This window comes from Buteo buteo, chromosome 9, assembly GCF_964188355.1.
Source record: "Buteo buteo chromosome 9, bButBut1.hap1.1, whole genome shotgun sequence".
NCBI classification, from domain to species: Eukaryota; Metazoa; Chordata; class Aves; order Accipitriformes; family Accipitridae; genus Buteo; species Buteo buteo.
The window spans coordinates 36586682-36606745 of NC_134179.1; the positions used below are offsets into that span (position 1 = coordinate 36586682).

At 40.8% G+C, this 20064-nt stretch overlaps 1 protein-coding gene across 3 annotated transcripts in view; it reads right to left on the minus strand.

Annotated features, from left to right (window-relative positions):
* AGPAT4 (1-acylglycerol-3-phosphate O-acyltransferase 4) overlaps positions 1–20064 on the minus strand; it is a 75356-nt gene that overhangs the window by 18513 nt on the left and 36779 nt on the right. For all 3 annotated transcript variants that reach the window (XM_075036086.1, XM_075036087.1, XM_075036088.1), the window contains 3 exons: positions 11923–12092; positions 6843–7004; positions 4483–4636 (listed from right to left, as the gene is read on the minus strand). In XM_075036086.1, coding sequence (XP_074892187.1) covers positions 4483–4636; positions 6843–7004; positions 11923–12092 — 486 coding nt within the window. The remainder of the gene's footprint in view (positions 1–4482; positions 4637–6842; positions 7005–11922; positions 12093–20064) is intronic.

The following is a 20064-nucleotide window of genomic DNA, read 5'->3' on the forward strand; positions in this document are numbered from 1 at the left end:
GGCTTGGTCACGACATTCAGCCCCCAGAAACTCACCACAACATTTGTTATTGCAAAACAGAATTCACACACAGCGCAGAACAGAACAGCCTGGCTTCAGTGCTGCAAGGAAATCCTGAAAACAGAGGCCAAAACCCTGTCACTGCATACTGACTGTATCCCTCATTAACAACTCTATGCTCTTCCTACTACAGTTGGGTTTTTAGCCCAAACTCAAAACTACAACACATAAGCCAAAATCTGCTTCAAGCACACTACTCTCCTTGTACAATATAAGTAGGAAATTACTTTTTTTGAATTAATTATCTACCTCCCTTTTTAAGCTTCTTAGTGTAGAAGGATTTTACTAATCTACTCTAATTTACTAATCCAATGTAATTGAAGGAAGACAAGAGCTCAATTTGGTTTATACAGGGTAAGCTTCTTAGTTTATTCTTTAATAGTCTGAGATTACTCTAATGACAATAGGGACGCAATAAAGGAAAGCATGATGTACGCAGCACTTGTTCTTTCGTCTTTTAGAAGATGTCTACATTTAAGTTATTCATACTAGCACAAAATGATCTGAAGTGAAGGCTGGGAAAGGGAGGGGAAAAGACAGTGGAATTCACTGTACTGCTGGTATGACAGCCACCTTGACACAATCCTTTGATTTAACATTTCATTGCTCTGGTCATCTTGATCAAAAATCATTCATGCTCTCAAACTTGGTAGCTTGCTTAGGAGGATGACCAGGACCCTCACTAAATTTTGAAAAAAATCCAGGACTGAAGTGCAGCTCATGGGGAAAAAAAAGTAATTGTAAAACCCCCAAACACTGTCATAGTGAACCCTAGGAGAACATCACCCTGGAATTTATTCTCATGCGTTCCCTCTAAGACAGTAGTTCTCAGCATGCACCACTGGAGGAAAAGGCTGACAACTTGGAGTTATCTACAATCCATCATGAGGCCAATTTTTAAATACAAGTCTTAACTAAATCAAAACAGCTGAAAGGAATTGTCTGATATACAGCCAGGCAATAAAAGTAACAGTTAAATGTATCTTTTGTAATATTTATGACATTTATTTTTATTGTAAGTAATAGATGACTGTTTTAGAAACAGAGCTGTATTTTCATTTGCTTCCACGAACAATACAGGTAGCAAACTCTACCACCTAACAGCCATTTATTAAGACAGCAAACAGCTTCTAGAAATGAAGTTCCCGGGGGCTGCATCTGTACTACCAAACCGTTAGAGATAGCCACTTGTTATCAGAACAAGTTAAAAAAATATTAAAAGCACTCCTTTAAGAATCAAACTGTGTGCAGAGATCTGAATTTATGAAAATAACTCTCTGAAGAGAAAAGAATTCCATTACCACTTATGAAAGAAATGAGTTAGGAGGGAAGGTTCTTCGCTTGTTATTTTGTGTTAAAGATATTTTTAGCCAAATACATCTGCTTATGCTGACAGATATGGCATCACTGGTATTGAGGCAGTTTCCCATGTATGCACGTTAAATAAACTCCTTCTGAAGCTAAGTTTTTCAAAATAGGTGGACTTGCCAGACTGATGTCACCAATGCCTGTTGCCAACAGGCACAGAACTACTGCACCAGGTAGCTTTAAGAGTTGATAGAAAGTTTTGAAAAGGACCAAGACGTGATGACTGCTATTGTGGGTGAATTACCTCTACAGCCACAGAAACCAGCTAGCCAGCCATCCTATAGTACTACAGCCTCAGACAGGTTGCATCACACCCTTGTCAGAAAGGAGGAATGAAGAACAGAGGAAAAGGAAACTCTGACCTCTGTCACACCCAGCTTGGAACTGGACCCAAACATTTGGCTTGCCTTCACTGCTCTGTCATGCTGCAGCTTTCTCCCTTAGCAAGGCACTGCAGCCAGGCCCACCAGCCCTTGTGGAAGAGCAGAAAGAGCATTAGCCTAAGTGGCAGGCCCCAAAATGGGCTCAGGCAGCTCAGCACCAGTCTCTCACTTTCAGAGACATGCAGGGATACCCCACTGCAGACTTGGCCACTGACATGAATGTGAATTGTGCTGCAAGAGAGACAGGTCAGCCTGCAAGAGTCATTCTTGTAGATCATTAGAGATGTCACTGAACTGAAGTTATGAACATCTGCATGCTGCCTTTGCTTCTTCTGCAGACACAGCAGCGATTCAACAGTCACACTGATGCTGTTTGGAACAAGTAATTTGAGGCTGTAATAGAGCGATACAGTCACTTGCTGGGCCACATTATAAGGCAGAGCATAACAATGAGACTCAGGGCTCACTGAATTACAGTGAACAAGTCAAATAGTATTATTTACCAGTGTAAATATTAAAAAGAAAAAAAATGGTCGGATTACTACAGAGGCTATACCTCTGCATATATTGACACCTACAATAACATGCTACTGCTTACAACGTGTGTACCAAATGTCAGTGCAGATTAAGTGATAAGTGGTCAAATCCTATCAATATTCATGCAAGAAAGGAATAATTTCTAGACAGAACTTACATTTCTAGATTATGGACTGTCAAAACCAGACTTCCATCACGTTCTCTATTCAAAAAATATTTATGGACTTCCTTGTTACCTGTACATATTAATGTTACAAGGAACTCTAAAAATAAGAAATTGCTTACAAAGGCCTTTCAAATGCTCTTCACATGTACCCCTTGTCTCTATAGCAGAGAAACATACAGTAACCCAGACAGTTAACGCTTATTATCTCCCTCTCATTGCAAAAAGTGACAAGGCAAGTAAAGCAACATACCCAGAAGAATTTGCAACATTGATCTGGGTTCATCAGCTGTTTCCCTCAGAGGTTTGTTGGTTGGGGTTTTAAGCTATACTGTTTCAACAAAAACTATCTATGAGAAGTTATGACTCTCTGCATTTCTCCTTGAACCCTCCCAGAGAAATATTACCTTCATATTAGCCTTACCCTGTTTGATCTAGCAAGTCACAGCTTCTGAATTAAGGGAGTGACACACACTTCCCTAAGTATACAAATAATCCAGCAATCTCAGTCTTCTTTTTCTGAAGGTATTTCAAATATTTAGGATCCTAACAAGTGTTACTGTAGTGTGTCACATGAATGCCTAAAACTTTTTATAAACGTCACTTGGATTCCCTAAAATTGTTTCCTTTTGAAACATTTTCCCAAAAATCAGCTACATGTCCACAATCATACTACGTTTTGCTCGCTTTACACAGAGTAGCGAAAAGAACAATATCACCACCAAAATAACCTGTCCCTGATTCCCAGCTCAGGGCATTGAGGTCACATAGAGTTTTGACTCAGCTCTTCTTCAATGCCTCAAGTGTACCACCCCCTGCCCTCAGCAAAACAGTCGCCCTTATACAAAAAGGAAGGTTACACTGTGCCCTTAAGGGAGTTGCAAGTACTATTACTTCACATATCAGAAAAGATCCAAGCTATGCTATCCATTTTGGGGGTGGGAAGTTGTGGATGCCTGACAAGCTACAACAGTGATACCATCTACCTGACTTGCAAGAGGATATGTAGAAGAAACATGACAGATAGCAAGACAGCTGACTGCCAAGCTTTTTTTACAGCAGCTATCCCAGATCTGCCACATGAAAACACGTCTTCAAAGACAAAAGAAGTTTTGACATTAACTTCAGTGAAGCTAGAACATTTTCTTCTAAACCACCAACCACTTTGTCTTTCTTACATATCAGCCTTCTAACAACACAGATTTCTACCAAACCCCAAAGACACTGTAGCACTATGGCTACTTAGCATTGTCTTTCCTTTGCCCATGAAGTACACAGCAGAAGACTTTGATGGATTGTATTAGTCAAAGAAAATCACTTCAAAGCCACGTGTGCCATATTCTCACTGATGTCACTTTAAAGTTGGCAAATGCAAGTAACCAGAAATAACAGGGAGGGGGGAGTTCAGAACAACATTAACTAAGAAAAACTTACTCATGTTCCGTAATGTAAAAATAATTTATTTATAAATTTCACCTACATGTATCTTCAGCCAAGGCCTGCTGACCTTCCCCAGCTCCACTAAAGAGTACATCTATACAGAAATTTAAAGCAGAATATTTTTTTATTTAAAACTGGTGTTATTTGAGGCAGATATTTACCACAAGATTTAAGACACACTGCCTCAGATTCTCTAGTGATGTATTTGCTTCATTTAGAATAGGATTTTTTAGTAAATACTAAGATATATTATCCTTTGGCAATAGGTACGAAACACGAAACTTCAGATACCCCGATACAGACTCACAGTAACAGAAAATTAAACAAACAAACAAAAAAATAACGAGGTTGCCCCAGCACTTTGTTAGTAAAACCTAATCTTTAATTTTCACAGGCTAGTGGAAGGAAGGTCAGAAAGGATCCCAGGGCTTTTCTGCTAGGACACATGCTACAGGCAAAAGAAGAGCATGGCAAAGTGACAACAGTTAGACGAAATAACCATTTAGCATTGTTCCTTGTGACTTTCCTTACCTACATTTCTCAAACACTGCACGGTGACAGCAAATCCTTTTGTTCGTGGCAGTAGGTGATACTTCAGCTTGGGCAGACCTTTGGCTTCAGCTACCTGCATACTAATCTCGTGCTTTTGTTCTGTGAACCTTGTGCCCTCGCAATGAATCAGGAACTAAAACCAAGAGAGAACTACAGTTAGACAGCAGCTCATGTCTTCTACATCTGCCTGACCAGAGGCCTCTCTAACTCCCACCAACACTGCCCAAATGAACACTGTTAGCAGGAACAGGTGTAGCCACATACACATTTAGGTAATTTAATTGCCCTGGAGTCAAAAAAAACCCTACCCCCAAAAGCCAAAACCAAGCCCTCTCAATTGCCCCCACCCATCCAACTTGGCATCCTCTGGTTTGAAATCTAGCCTTTAGGCTTTAACATCTGCTCTGCTACTTGCTATCAGAATGACTTGATTTCTCTAAATGAGTCACTCCATCTCTAATGAGATGTTAGAAAACACTCAGAACATACCTCCTGTTGCAAATCTCTCCCTGACGGTGAGGTGTTTGAGTGTCATGTTATCTAAAACCTGGTAAGTGTCTAAACCAAACATGTTTCTAGGAAATGCTTCAGTGCCTAGCTTGCTTCCCCTCACTCCAACCTGCTTGCTTTCACTGTGGCATGAGGACCACTGACAACTGCAGACAGTAACTTTGACACCAATGACTGAGCTGGTAACAGATGTAAGGCAGTAGATGCAGGAGAACTGAAAGCCTCATCCCCTTATGAACTCTACAGTGGAAGTGCTTAGACACAAATTATTACAATTTTGCCACTGGCAGGCAGAGGCAGATCTTTGGAGATTTACCACCTGCTCATCTGCTTTCTGCCAAGCCTGAATGCAAACTAACACATCAGAAAGCATTGCCAAATTGCGCAAGTCCTCATAACGCACAGCACAGATTTAGCCAACAAAGACACAGAGACTAAAGAGAACCAGCCAAGCAGCCAGCTTCAGTTCCAGCTCATCTAAGAGCACATTTATTCACATAGCACATGCATAATGTTAAACAGCTAGATGAAACATACAGAAACTGATGAGAAAATCCTTCTAGCCCACATAGCATGCTCTGTCTGTCCACCTTCCAAGGTGCTACTGCTGTGCCTTTTGACATTATGTCACCATACAAAGGCAAATAAAAACTCCACATTGCAATAACTCCACATGTACATCAACTGTGCCCCTCTTACTACAGATATAGCTCCTTCTTAGTAATCCCTCCACAGCAGTATATAAAGGTGGCAGTTTGTGCTCACCAATTAGTGCTAAACTGCCTAGGTGTACAGAAAGGCATTCAACATCTTTTAAGAGTCACAGAGCACAGGCAAATCCCTGTGAGACAGATTAGAACTAGAAACCAAGAATTGTCCCTTTGCTAGACAGCCTCCTGCCTGGAAGTCATTTAATCATTATCCAAGCACAGAGCTTAATTTTGATTGCTTAGTGTTCATTTAAATCAATAACAATTAAAAAAAAAGTTTTGTTTCAGAGAATGAGAGATACAGCATATAAACCTACACTAGGAAACTGCTTCTTAGGCATTAGTTTCTGTAGGGCTTTGTGAGGCTGCTTAAGGTACCATTTCCTTAACTGAATCCCTCTATCACTATCACCAGCTCATGAGAACTAGGATTTTTCTGATTACTGAGAAGAGAAAAAATTCAAAGGCTTTCCATTCCCAGACCAGGAAATGCCAGGCAGGCTCAATACTAAAAAATGATGGTGATGCAAAAAGTAATACTTTCCTGTTACTGAAAGGTGACACCATTCCTCTCTCTGTAACACAGGCAATAGCCCCAGGGGCCCATTCTCTGACCAGGTACTTATCTGTGGCTTCCACTTCTACAGGGCCATGTCTGACCTAGCACCTTCACAGGAATGGCAGAATCACAGGGAAATGGAAGGGGAGAATACTAGTATGAACTCAGCAATCTAAGGTGAGAGGGGAGCTTAGGTAAAGAATACAGCTAATGTGTTTCACTACAATATTGTCACATGCATAAGTTACGCTGCCGTGAATCCCTGCATCTACCCCTCTCCAGCTCCTGTATTTAGAGGACCACAAAGTTTACTGAATGGATCACAGTAGAGGTATTTTTGCAGTAACGTCTGTAGGGCTCCATACCACAGGCAAGACAGACTATTACATGGGAAATTCAAGAGAGAATTCATTTCTTAGAGAATACTCTCCTGATACTGCCAGGAAGCTCATGAATCAAAGTTCTCGGGAGCAACCTGGCAATTATCACATATTGTCTATGCCCTTCATCCCTCCCAATCACTACAGCACCTCGCACTCCACTTGTTAGTCGTGACTCACCCAAAAGTTTTCAGGGTAGTCCCGGAGATTCAGCAACTTCTGCATGACTGTTTTCCGATCTTCCTCCCACTTACGCTTGCAGAAGACTATCTCTAGGAAATACCACATCCAGCCAATGATAGGCATGTAGGAGAGCTCCTTCTTTGCAAGCACTTTGGAACTCTGCAAGACAGAGTCAAAGCAAGTAAAACAGAGTTACACCACTTAAGAGATCTCTGTGGGTATGACACATACACAGTTAGACACTAATATATTGATTCGTAATGACCGGTCCCAGTTTTAACACCAGTGCAAAAGCAAAATGCAGAAAAAGTTTTTCTCATATGACAGAACAGTCAAATCTAATCTCAGATATCTGCATGAAAGAAGACTTCCAGAATTAAATATATATATATCTATGTGTGTGTGTGTCTATCCTACTCAAACCCTGAAACCCAAAACACAAGCCAAATTCCTTCAAACACTGAGGAATCCATGCAAAAGATCCAAATGACATAAAAGAAAATTCTTAATTCAAGCAGACCCTCACAGTGGCAACACAAGTTCCTTTAAGATATCTTGCAGCTATACTTCTCCCCAAAGCTGGGACAACTCACCATGACAAAAAAACCCAAACCTATTCTGAATGAGAAGTAGAGTCACAGAGCCATTGCTGCACAAAAATATGTTGATGCATACGCATGGTTTACCAATGGCAGAAACCTTAGACAACGCTAGAAACAACACCAGCAATAAAAATACTTCTTTTATGTTTAGGTTTGTATATGGAAGGGCAGAAATACTTACACTAGTGAATTTCTTTTCAAAGCATGCTTCTGGAGTTAAAAAAAAATAAAAAATTCCTGTTCCTGTCTCACAGGTGTGACAGACACTGAAGTGATTTGTCCAGACCCTCCACAAGAAGTCTATGGTTTATCAAGCATTCAACAAGTTTCAAATCTCAAATCCTACTCCAGAACTTAACTCCATGATCATCTTAGACTGACATCCCTTTCCACTTGCTCCTTTCCTGCCTTCCAAGCCAGCCCACCTTGGTGAGCTGTCTTATGTTTCACTTTGTTATTTAATGAATAAAATGGCACGTGTGTGTGTGTATATATAGAAATTGTTGCTTCAGCTTTTCCTGAAAAACAGTAACATTTTCTTAGAGGATAGATGGAGCGATTACAGTCCAGTTTCTATCCATAATATCTTTATAAGCTACCCCATCAAAGTGCTCTGCAGATGGGTTCCAGGACATAGCATTTGACTAGTAGGAATTATTTACTGGCAGAAGTTACCATCAACAGAAAGGATTTGCGTGGTTTTTGTTATTTTTTTAATCACTGTTGTTCATTTGGTTACTAGGGGAAGAGACTTGACCTAATTCTTTATCTCCGCTCATTTCTCTCATCTGCTCTCCTTCCTTGAAAAGGAAAACACCTTAAATAATTAAGCTATCTAAAAGCTTGTAAGACTGGAAGGCAAGTGCACATTACATAGTTTCACTAGCAACTGTTACACAGAAGCAGAGCAGAAGACAACATGAGGCAATTCCATTTCTAAAAATGCACAAATCACCTCTGCCAAATGATTTAACACTTTGCAATAAAGCACTCCTTCTTGATCATTTGAGAATTTCAGTGATGGGCCCAGATCAGGACTCCAAACCCAGCTCTCCCACAGGGAGCAGCTGTAGGATTCGGCATACTTTGTGCCATTTCAATTTCAAGGCATGTTGGTCGTTAGTCCCTATTGCGTGGCAGCAGCAATGCTGAGTCCAGCCTCCTATTCCAGCTCTCCATACTGGCAACAGAGAAACAGGCTGTCCTCCCACCACCTTCCTTAGCTCTCTGGTTTTTTCCCACACTACTGTTTTTCCTTTTCTCAGTTACTCTTCATACAAGTAATTTTCTTGTTTCCAAAATAACTGTAAACAGTTCTAGCATATAGCTTCAAAGGCCTCCAAAGAGCACTTTTTTGTCGTAGGCCACGTACACTATAGCTTCCATTCGAAGCATGCAGACCAGTTCATATGCTCTTCTATTCTTCTTCCCTGTACATGCCTGAGGAAGACAGCTGAGCCAAGGCTTTGCCCCAGGAAATCCCAACAGATAGATGCAAAGTGTTTCTAGCTGAGCAGGGAAGGCTAGAACCTTAGGGAACTACTGCCTGCCTCAGCCACAACCAGGGCAGCAGCCAGCCACAGCCTAGCAAAAGCCACTGCACAATAAGGCAAACAGCAACAGTGTCACCCCCACAAAATAGAAAAAAAGCCATGGTCTTTAAGTTTATTTACAGTAAGTGTTCAGTATCATAAGACCTACCATAAACAAATGCAAGTGTGCTCTGTATAGGACGTACAAGGCCTCCAGTGGACAGTTAGAAAAGACAATCTAATAGTCCTCCCTCCCAGACTTTAAAACACAGGAATCCTAGTCCAAAAAGCAAGCTAAAGTAACTATTTCACCATAGCTATTTTCTCACATTTTGCACATTTTAAAAAACATATGAGTTAAACAAGGGGCAGGAGAGAAGGTGCCACCCCCCCACCCCCCACTGAAACAAAGAAATTGATGTTGTGAGCTAAGGGGTCACATAGCACAGGTATAACCACAAAAGCAGAATAGATGTTTGAATTCTTCCCCAGGGCATGTTCTTACCCATTTTCTGTGCTGATGCATTTTTAAAATTTCAAAGCACTCTTTCAGACACGTGAGAGTATGACTCCTTAGATGCATATAAAAAGAAACTAAATCACCTTATGCTATTTTGTGCACCCCATCTATCCTAGGAGTCGAAGGAAGGCTAGTGACACAGAACTAATTAGAGAAAGGAAACTCCTCAGTGCATTATACTGGCAAGACTGCTCTCGTGTGGGAGGAATACATTAGGCCTCCCCTCAGAAGCTACCATCTCTCTTACAATAACTAGAGCTACAATCTATTCCGTTTCAGTCATCTACCCATGCACTGCTCCTGTGTAAAGACCTGAGGGGAAAAATGCAGCTCTAGTTGACTTAGGCCACTGACTTTTCCTTTACCAAAGTGCTTTGGTAAATATGTGACAGTCACCTCTAACATTCAAATCAGCTTGTTCAACAGAATAAATTTCATTTAAAAGTGCTGATTTATTCCATGTAAGCTGCCTTCTTGAAGGAAGTCAAACATTTTCAGTGCTCAGAACTGTGTAGTTCCAACAGATGTTTAATGAAATTACCGCTGGATGGGGACAACTTGTCTACAGTTATAGCATTTAGATCTAGGTTAATTTCTTTTGGCCAAGTTTGTTCAGATGGAAATACCCATTAAGTTCTCCTTTTGTGAATGACTGCACTAACATCACATATAAAAAAGTATTTTTACGAGCTTACTTTAGATGCATTTTCACAGCTACACTATCACAGAAAGAAAATCTTGATTTATATGTCCAGCCTCAGTTATTCAACAGATCACAGAATGCAACAAACAGCATGAAATAACCTGCAAGCTGAAGATGTCTAACAAAATTTGTTTCACAGTTTCAAAACAAATTCATTATAGCTGCAAACAATGCATTAGCAGCAGCAATTTGCCACGTCAGTTATTTGCTCTCCAGGCTGCCCTCAGCATTGACTGACTTTTGATGATTCCATTTCCTCTATTTTTGAAATACAGCACTCCTTCATAATATAGTCTCTGGGACATCAAGATGGAGAGACACATTTCTTTAGTCCCTCAAAGCCATCGTTCCAGAAATTTAGTTAGGCTCCTAATTTCTAATGCTTCATGTTGAATAAAACTTTTCCATGTTGGAAAGGTAACACAGTAATATTTTAGAGGATGTATGCCCAAGCATATAGTAAGATGCTGTGTTAAATACAAATAATAATGTATTTTTGGCTGCCTACATGAACAATTCCATAATTTAGAATCATAGAATCGTTTAGGTCAGAAAAGACCTTTAAGATCATCGAATCCAACCACTAACCTAACACTGCCAAGTCCACTACTAAGCCATGTCCCTAAGCACCACATCTACACATCTTTTAAATACCTCCAGGGATGGTGACTCCACCACTTCCCTGGGCAGCCTGTTCCAATGCTCGAGAACCCTTTCGGTGAAGAAATTTTTCCTAATGTCCAATCTAAACGTCCCCTGGTGCAACTTCAGGCCCTTTCCTCTCGTCCTATCACTTGTTACATGGGTGAAGAGACTGATCCCCACCTCACTACAGCCTCCTTTCAGGTAGTTGTACAGAGCGATCAGGTCTCCCTTCAGCTTCCTTTTCTCCAGGCTAAACAGCCCCAGCTCCCTCAGCCGCTCCTCATAAGACTTGTGCTCCAGGCCCTTCACCAACTTGGTTGCCCTTCTCTGGACACGCTCCAACACCTCAATGTCTTTCCTGTAGTGAGGGGCCCAACACTGAACATGTTATTTGAGGTGCGGCCTCACCAGTGCCGAGTACAGGGGGATGATCACTTCCCTGCTCCTGCTGGCCACACTATTTCTGATGCAGGCCAGGATGCTACTGGCCGTCTTGGCCACCTGGGCACACTGCTGGCTCATATTCAGCCGGCTGTCAACCAGCACCCCCAGGTCTTTCTCTGCTGGGCAGCTTTCCAGCCACTCTTCCCTAAGCCTGTAGCACTGTGTGGGGTTGTTGTGACCCAGCACTTGGCCTTGTTGAACCTCATACAATTCAAACTCTAGCTGTGGATCTGTAAGACTACACTGGAGAAAGCAAACAAATTCTACAATTTACTGGGAAAGAACCACAGAGCAGCTCATCTTTCTGCAGCACAATTAACTGTCATAGTTACCTAGCAAGCACACAGAGAAAAACAACTGTAATGACCTTCACAGGTTAAAAAAAAATTATCTCCTTCATCACCTTTAACTGCAATGCTTTTAAAATTTCTGTGAATGCCCAAGCAAACCTGTCTCAGTATTCCACATACTTGCATTGCATTGCTTTAGGTTCACCCCTCTTAATTTTGGACACTGGCTGAGTGAAATTCAAGCACAGATCTGTTAACTTTCAAAAACACAAAGAATTTGTTTTGGGTTTTTTCCACATCCAAGAAGAGGAAATTTATTTTAAATGCTAAACAAAACTCACCCCCAAGACCCCAAATCTTTCACAAAAGTTCCAACCACAGAGAAAGTCGATTTCAAAGTTGTGATTAAGGATTACAATGGCATTCTCCTTCCCATACTTGTGGTAACTCTCTGGGTCAGTGTAGAGGGTGCAATCGGTGCCTGACCACCATTCCAGCAACATCACCATCTCTGGAATAAATAACAAGAAATATATGAATGTACAAAGCATATGCAAAGCCACAAATTAGTAACATTTTGAAAAGCATCAGTCATCTCAACAGCGCATGGCAAAGAAAGGGCTGTAATGAAGTTGAAATGCTGAACATAAACCACAGTCATACATCTTGGTACAGGAAGGCGGGGGACAGAGAAGATAAGGGAAATAAGGAGATTGCATGGAAAGAGGGAGCAGAAATTTTTCCACAGTGATACTGAGAAAAAGGAGTTTCATTTATGTGAAAACTGCAAATTCAATGTTACAAATTATTTTATCAAAATACATGTAAAATTAGCATTTATGGTTTACAATAGTAAACAAAATTACATGAAGAACAGAACAAGCTTGTAGGTGAAACAAACACATCTATTCCTGCCATATACAGGTCCTCATGCTCCTCTAAAAGCTGTACAACTATAGACTAGAAAGCAGCTTGGACAAGACACCTGGAACCAGGTCTGTTACATGTACACCTTATGCATCATTCTGTTAACTTGCCCTGCTACAGCTGATGCAGTCTACATTTGACAGGGGTGTGTCAATCATCCAGAGCAAAGCCAATAGCTCCGATTGGATGAAGAACATCCATCCCCAGATCAAAGACAAGGTGGGTGGCTGGCAAAGTGTGCAGAGCCAAGAATAGTTATTAATAGTATAACTATCTGCACATCCCTTCGTTGATGAATTGATGAAGCAAACGGGGAGCGGAGGAGGGGTGGGGTAGGGAAACACCGAAATCACTGTTAAATACCTCAAAATCACTTTGGTCTGGGGCATGGGAATTTGAGGCGTCAGTAAAGCCAACAAGCTTGGAGAGCTCTATCTCCATGGAGATGGAAAAAGAAAATCTAAAAGCAGTGGCTCTCCTCAAGCAACCCATGTACTGAGCTGGGGGGACCATGGGACTAAATGAGAGCTGTCTGTCAAGACGGAAAAGGAGTTAAGGGACATGTTTGCTTCCTGTCAAAGCTATCACAAAACTTCTGCACCAAAGCAAAGGTCTAGTATGAGGGGTTATTCTTCTCTAAGTGAAACGTATCTCCTTCTCAGAGCATATCTGTGCCATATGAATGTCTCTGCTGAAAGGATGAGACAACTGAAGTGCTCTCCTGGCTTCAGGAAAGCCCGAAAGCACCACAAATCCTCACTCACCTCAAGGAAGATCAAAATCAGGCCAGTCTGAAACACTTCTGAAATCTTTTCAATTTAGGTCCCCTACTGGCCTCAACTAGTGACCGAAAACAGAAAAAAGCTAAGAACAAGTCATCTACATTTTCAGTCATCATTAGTGAAATTAATTGCCTGAAGCTTTTGGATGACATTGTGCTGTACACTGGAGAACAGGCATTAGTGACATGAATAAATTCTATCTAACCGCGTTACAGCCAGGCTAATAGACAATCTCTATTCAAATAACATTACCTTAATATGATAAAACCATGTTTATGGTACAGATAAATGACTGACTTATCAGTCCCCCTGCTTATTTCTAATCAGGGCAGGTAACTACTACCATGGCAGGAGTACGTATTACTCAATGCATGCTACGATGCATCAAAACAATAGTCAGAGATGCAGAGGGAGACCTAAACTGCCATATATTAACTGAACAGTGATTTCACTGGTTGGAAACTGATTTCCCAGCAAAAGCCAAAGATTTCCTAAGGAATCTGAACAAAGCTAATAATACATCACAAATCTCACTATACAGGTGTGCTACATGCAGAGTTCTTCAGTTACATATTTTCAGTCTCAAATACATTCAAAAAAAGCATAGACAAAACTATTTCTATATGTGGTTTGATTCTTCAGGCTTCACATAAGCAGGCTTTTTGTTTAAATAAATACTGCAGAAATAGGTCCCTATTCTTCACCTCGCATGCCCATTTGCTGCTGATATGCTCAGGCAGTTGCTGCAGAAACACAAAGCAAGCACTGAACGCCTCTGTATTAAATACAATAAATACCATCTGCCAGCCTTTAAGTTCTTAACATGTTTCTTCCTCTCATCTTCCCTACTCTTTCTTTCCCTGTCTTCCCAGCCTCCTTTCTCCTTGTGGTTCTCAAGCAATAACTAGCAGTGTTAGTTTGAGCTACTCTTGCACCAGCTTAATTCCACAGCCTGCACAGAAATTTATTACCCAGAAACTTGCTGTGGTGGCTCAGCAGCACAAGGTCACTCATATACACTCTCCCTTCCTCCTTCACAGTGTAGACGATCAGCGTAACTTTCTTTCTCTTTGTACACCAATCAGACTGTATAACTAAAAATCAATTTATATGGGGGAAAAAGATTCTCTTGCTCCCAACCAGGGCTGATCCAAGACTTCCAAGGCTTCTCCCCACCCCTTTTCATGAGATTTTGGAGTTTGAACATCAGAACTGAGCTGGTAAATTCACATTCACTCAAGTCATGGGGATCCTACCTTGTAAGCAACTCCTCCAGTGACACTTCCACACAATTAATGCAAAGGAAGGGGAAAAACCAAAAGAACTTGAAATATCTCATCCCTGCTTTGATGGCAGAGTCCTTGCGGTATGTTACAACTAGCTTCAGGAGAGGCTGATGGTAGGGAGAAAACATGCCTTCAAATGCCTAATATGGATACTCTCTCTGCTTAGAATTTTGAAGTTTTCTACCTTTCTGGAATAAAAAAAAAACCCTCACCCTGCTACACAGTACAGCCCCTACCTTGTGTGAGAGCGGACTGCTTCCTAGCCCTTCACTGCACGAATCAACTCCCTCAATGCCTGCACTTATAGAACAAATAACTAAAAATAAAACATCTCCAAGGCTGACCTGAACTATAACTAGTTCTATGACAAACATTTAAGGGAAGGGAAACACACACGGAGTTTACTGAGACTTGTTATTTTCCACCTCAAAGTTTTGCAAGAATGAGTCATTAAAACAGCTAAGACTGTTCTTCTGTAAAAGTTGTTAGTAATTCCTTTAGCTAACTACTCTTGATAAGCCATAGAAACACTTGCTTACAAGATTAACCATAAAATGCCTATTTTAAAATGCAACTAAAAGCATAGTTATGTGTTGACTCAATAAGTACAATAATTTGAAGATCTCAAGTAAGAGTAACAGAGCTGTTTTCCTCTATGACATTCTTCATTTTCTTTAACCTACATATCAAGGCAACACCAAGAAAGAGAGCTTACAAAATTCTATGGGAATATATGGTAAAAGCATAGTAAACTCTCCAATACAAATAAAAAGCAAGACAAGTGGGCAAGCTGTGACCACCATTTCAAAGATCAGACAGTGTGAACAGCTGCATGATGAATGAGTACATTGCATAGAAGACTGGGGAAAGCATTTTTTAAAAAAAAATTAAAAATAAGGCTAAAGACAGACTGACAGACAGCATAGTCCAGTCCATGCCTGTCTGTGGAAGAATGACTTACAATAATTTACTACCTTTCCAGATTTTTCAGACTACATGTACTAGGTGCACCTCCTAAATGTTTTCCATAGAATTAATTAAGTCTACAGGTAGCTAAGAAAAGCAAGTCTATTATCTTCTCTGGACTACTCAAAAGCCCTCTGTGTACCACAGACAGGGTTAAACCCCTGAATAATACCTACTATATTAACTGCAATGCTGCCTAGGAGGTTTTCAAAAGACTTGCAAGTATTGATGACTTCACAGCCTCCTTACACAGCCTATTCTAGTGCTTCACTATGCCATCTAACCTGACCAGCCATTTATTTCTGGTCTTTACTCCCTTCTTCTCTGCAGGAGCTACAAGTAATTATGAGGAAAACTTGAAGGCAGGAGTTCTGCTGTAAGCTTGCACTGATAAGGTACATGAAATAATTGGAGTTCAGAGCTAGAACATTATTATAAATCTACAAGAAAAATTTTTAAAATAACTTATTATTGTAAAAAAGAATACACCTATTTCCTGTGAAGGGAACAAAAAGCTAGTTCTTGGGAAAAAAACCTGCAGCTAGGAAGTCAAGCAATGCCTTCCCCCTTTCCCCAAGACGATGGGGAGGTCATTCACAGAGCCCAGCCAGACAAGCCATCAGCTCTCCAGCTTCAAGCAGATTCCCTCCCCTTCTTTACTCTGCATGAGCAACACACGCAGGTGTGCATGTAAGCACCAATGAGGTGCAATGGAGTAATCTGGTCCATACCAAGACAGAGGTCCTGGTCTTCAACCTGCAGGAAAATGTGTAAGTCAACTGGTTTAAACAGAACAGAAAACCAAGATCCAACCCCTCTTGCCTCAGTGCCACCACCCATTACCTACTCTCCCCCATTCACCCTAGCTGGTGATACGATCACTGCTATCTTTGGACTTCTTTTCCCCTCCTTTAAATCTGTTTTGCAGCAAAAGGTGGGAGGCTGATGGGGGGAAAATCGTGCGCACAAATTTAAAACGAAAACCAAACAAACTAAACCTTTCTCTATTGACTGCAGATCTGCTTTTGAAGATTTTTGCCCCAGTCCCCACAGCAGATCCTGTAAACAACTCCCTTGAATAATGCTTCGATGAATTACACGGCTGTGCTTTTAGGGACAGAAATCACCAACAGAGAGGAAGGCAGAAATGATGACTTAATTCCCCACCCATCACAATAAGTTACTGGATGCACTTGCAAGGAAAAAGATAAACACAGCCCAGTCCTTTCTTATATTCAGGCTCTGAGACCCATTTATTTCAGCATTTGCTTGCAGGAAATTCTTTTAATGTACTTCTCTTCACCAATCTTATATTCCAACAAAGACAATGCGCTGCTTTTGCCACAGATGACTGAGGTCAGCATAGCATGTGCTGATCAAAGGAGTTAGTACCAACAAAAGGTGAAAGAAAACATGCTGCTTGGCAAGTTCCCATGACACCAACACTTGCTTTGTATGGGCATGAAACCAGGCAGTTGCATCTCTTCCGGATGTGGTTTCTCGTTGCCCAGAACACCATTGGCTTTTTCCTACTGTGCACACACACTGAAAATAATTTTTTCTTCAAGCATCCTTCTCCTACTTGTAGGTTTTATTATTTTTAAGCCTGCAGATCTTTAATTTAAGAAACTCTGTCCCTACTTAGCTGCTTTGAGTAAACCTTTTCACTACATCATGACCATTAGGTTTATTATAAAGACCTCAAGGTTCAGTTCTTCATGAGAATTAGTTATCAGCAGGAGGTGAGAAACAACTTAAAAGAAGGTGTTAAGTGTTCTGCAGTGATCCATAATACAGCATTTGATAGCCCTTATCAGTTAGTTTAGCTTGGGCTTGCACAGCAATGGTTTTCTAAAGAGACAACCAAACAACTTTCATACTCTGGCACACAGGCCCACCCTGGGACAAAGCAAAACACTACCTGATCCATCACATACCCCTCTCCTGGCATGCCTTCATCCAGTGTGATCCTGCATCATGCCTTACCCAGGGGAGTGTACAAGGACTAACTTTTGTGTCCCGCTGATGAAGTTGTTGCAGCAATGACAGCGTGGATGAACAGCACATACGAGGTTACTTTAGTTCTCATTTTGATGGTTAGGGTGGCATATTACTGCCTAAATCCCAAAACAGAAGCTTAAATGAGAGCAGCGTGACCTATATTAAGCATAAGCAAGTGCCATCTTAGATTGATAGACTCAAAAAATCAAATGAAATAATTATACAGTGGTTACAAATCTGGTCCCAAAGTTTTATAAAACACCAAATGCATGGACAAGTACTTGCCACCAGGCGTCTGAATCTCTACAGTTTCTTTTCAAGCCCTCTCCTGATACCAGAAGGGCCAAAAGCAACTTGCTCTGAATAAAATTTGAGAATCTGGCATCACTTAATAAACTTTCAGAAGAAACAACAGCTATTTACAGGACTTACAGCACGTACAAACAGAGGAAAGAAAAGCAAATAATTGAAGATGCAAACACAAGTAAAAAACTCACTAGGTAACACCATTAAAAATTAGAGGAGCCACTAGATGGGCACAGGCAGTTAAAGAATTTTACCAGTTCTGAACAGGATTTCAGAGATCAGAAAGAAATACCTGACACATTTGTAAACTTTTGCATGGTACAGCCGAAAAAAGAACCCACCTGCTAGTACAGAAAAGGCTAGGAGAGACAGAAGGGCAAGTCAGGACTGCAACCTATGTTTTAAACAAAGTAGATTTTTGCTTCTTGTTCCTCAATAACCAAGGCCATGATATTTGTTTTTGTGAAAAGACAGTATAAGTAAGTCAGGTCAGTTTAGATTTCAGTGAATTGGAGAGGAGGGGAATAGATGGATAATCTGTTCCACTGGGATAGACCCAGAAGTCTGGTGATGAACCCCATACTTTTTTTTTCATATTATTTGAGAAAAACATGTTATGGGTTAACACCAGTCGGCAGCTAAGCCAAGGAGCTAGGAGGAGCTGTGCTTCTGTACCAACTATTTCTGAAGCAGCTCAACTCCCCTCGTACATTGCTAATATCTTTTTCATTCAGCGTGCTGTGAGCCTCAGATCCTCTATACCCCCAGAGGTTTGGGATGTTATGATGCCCATCTTGAGGTATTATTCCCCAAAACTGGATCTCTCATGAAGGTCCTTTGACCCTGCTTTGGTTTATGGCAAAATCAGCTTTCAGAAAAATCTTGACTATTCTCTACCCTTTCTCAAACACTTCCTCAGCTGTGTTGCCCCAAACTGGGTGTGACAAAGGACTGTTGTGGGTTAACCTTGATCAGCAGCTAAGTGCCACACAGCCACCGCTCACTCACCCCATCCCCAGTAGGACAGGGCAGAGAATATAAAGAGCAGAAGCAAGAAAACTCATGGGTTGACAGAAAGACAGTTTAATAAGCACAGAAAAGAGCAAGAAGAAATGGGGGGATGGGGATGACTCACCAAAAGAAGCAATGCAAAAGCAATCCCATCCCACAAGCAGACTGATGCCCAGCCTGTCTTGAAGTAATGGCTGCCTTCCAAAAAACAGCCCTCCCCTCAGTTTTTATTGCTGAGCATGATGTTATATGGCATGGAATATGCCCTTGGTCAGTTCGGGTCAGCCGTCCTAGTTGCATGCCCTCCCAACTTCTTGCACACCCCCAACCTTCTTTCTGTGGGGGCAGAGTGGGAAAAAGCTAAAGCCTTGACACCATGCAAGCACTGTTCAGCAATAGCCAAAACACTGCTGTGTTATCAGCACTGTTTTAGTCACAAATCCAAAACACAGCACCATACAGGCTACTAAGAAAAAAAAAAATATCCGTACCAGCTAGACCCAGTACAACTATAAAGAATTCACTCTTTATGATTAAATTCTGTCTTTGAATGGTGAGCAAACTAATGACTACAGCTAATGACTAAGTCATTGATTCACTCCTAGCCAGGATGAAAGAAATTTCTTTAGATAAGCAAGTATCCCAACAACAAAACAAACGCTTTTTCTCACAAATGAGAAAGCAACAAGGAAGACCGTTGACAAGGAAGCAGTATGAAAATAAAGGTAATGCAAAACTCAATCTAATGAATGAGACCCAGATGACCTCCCAGAATACTGACTCAGAAGTGAAATGAATTCTCATCAAAAACATAGTTTCAGATTGAGCATGGCACCATGTTTTTAAAAATAGAGAAGAGTAGAAACATACTACTAATACTTAGACTGGTGAGTAGATAAATGATCAGAGTAACTAAAGACACAGTAACTGGGCCTCAGCACTACATGGGAACATAAAACAAAAACAAAAAAGAAGAGTTATTCAGAAGAGAGGTCTGCAAGAGTTGGAATTTAGGAAAACAAACACTCTATAATTTTTCAGAGGGAGGTATATATGCCATTATCTGATAACTCTGATTTTATAGACAAAAGAGAGAATTCAAATCTAACACACTCAGGCTATGTTAAGCCATTTATATGGTACAATAAAAGAAATTGCTATTAAACCGAAAAGAAACTGAAAAGTAGTAAACAGCTGTAAAGGA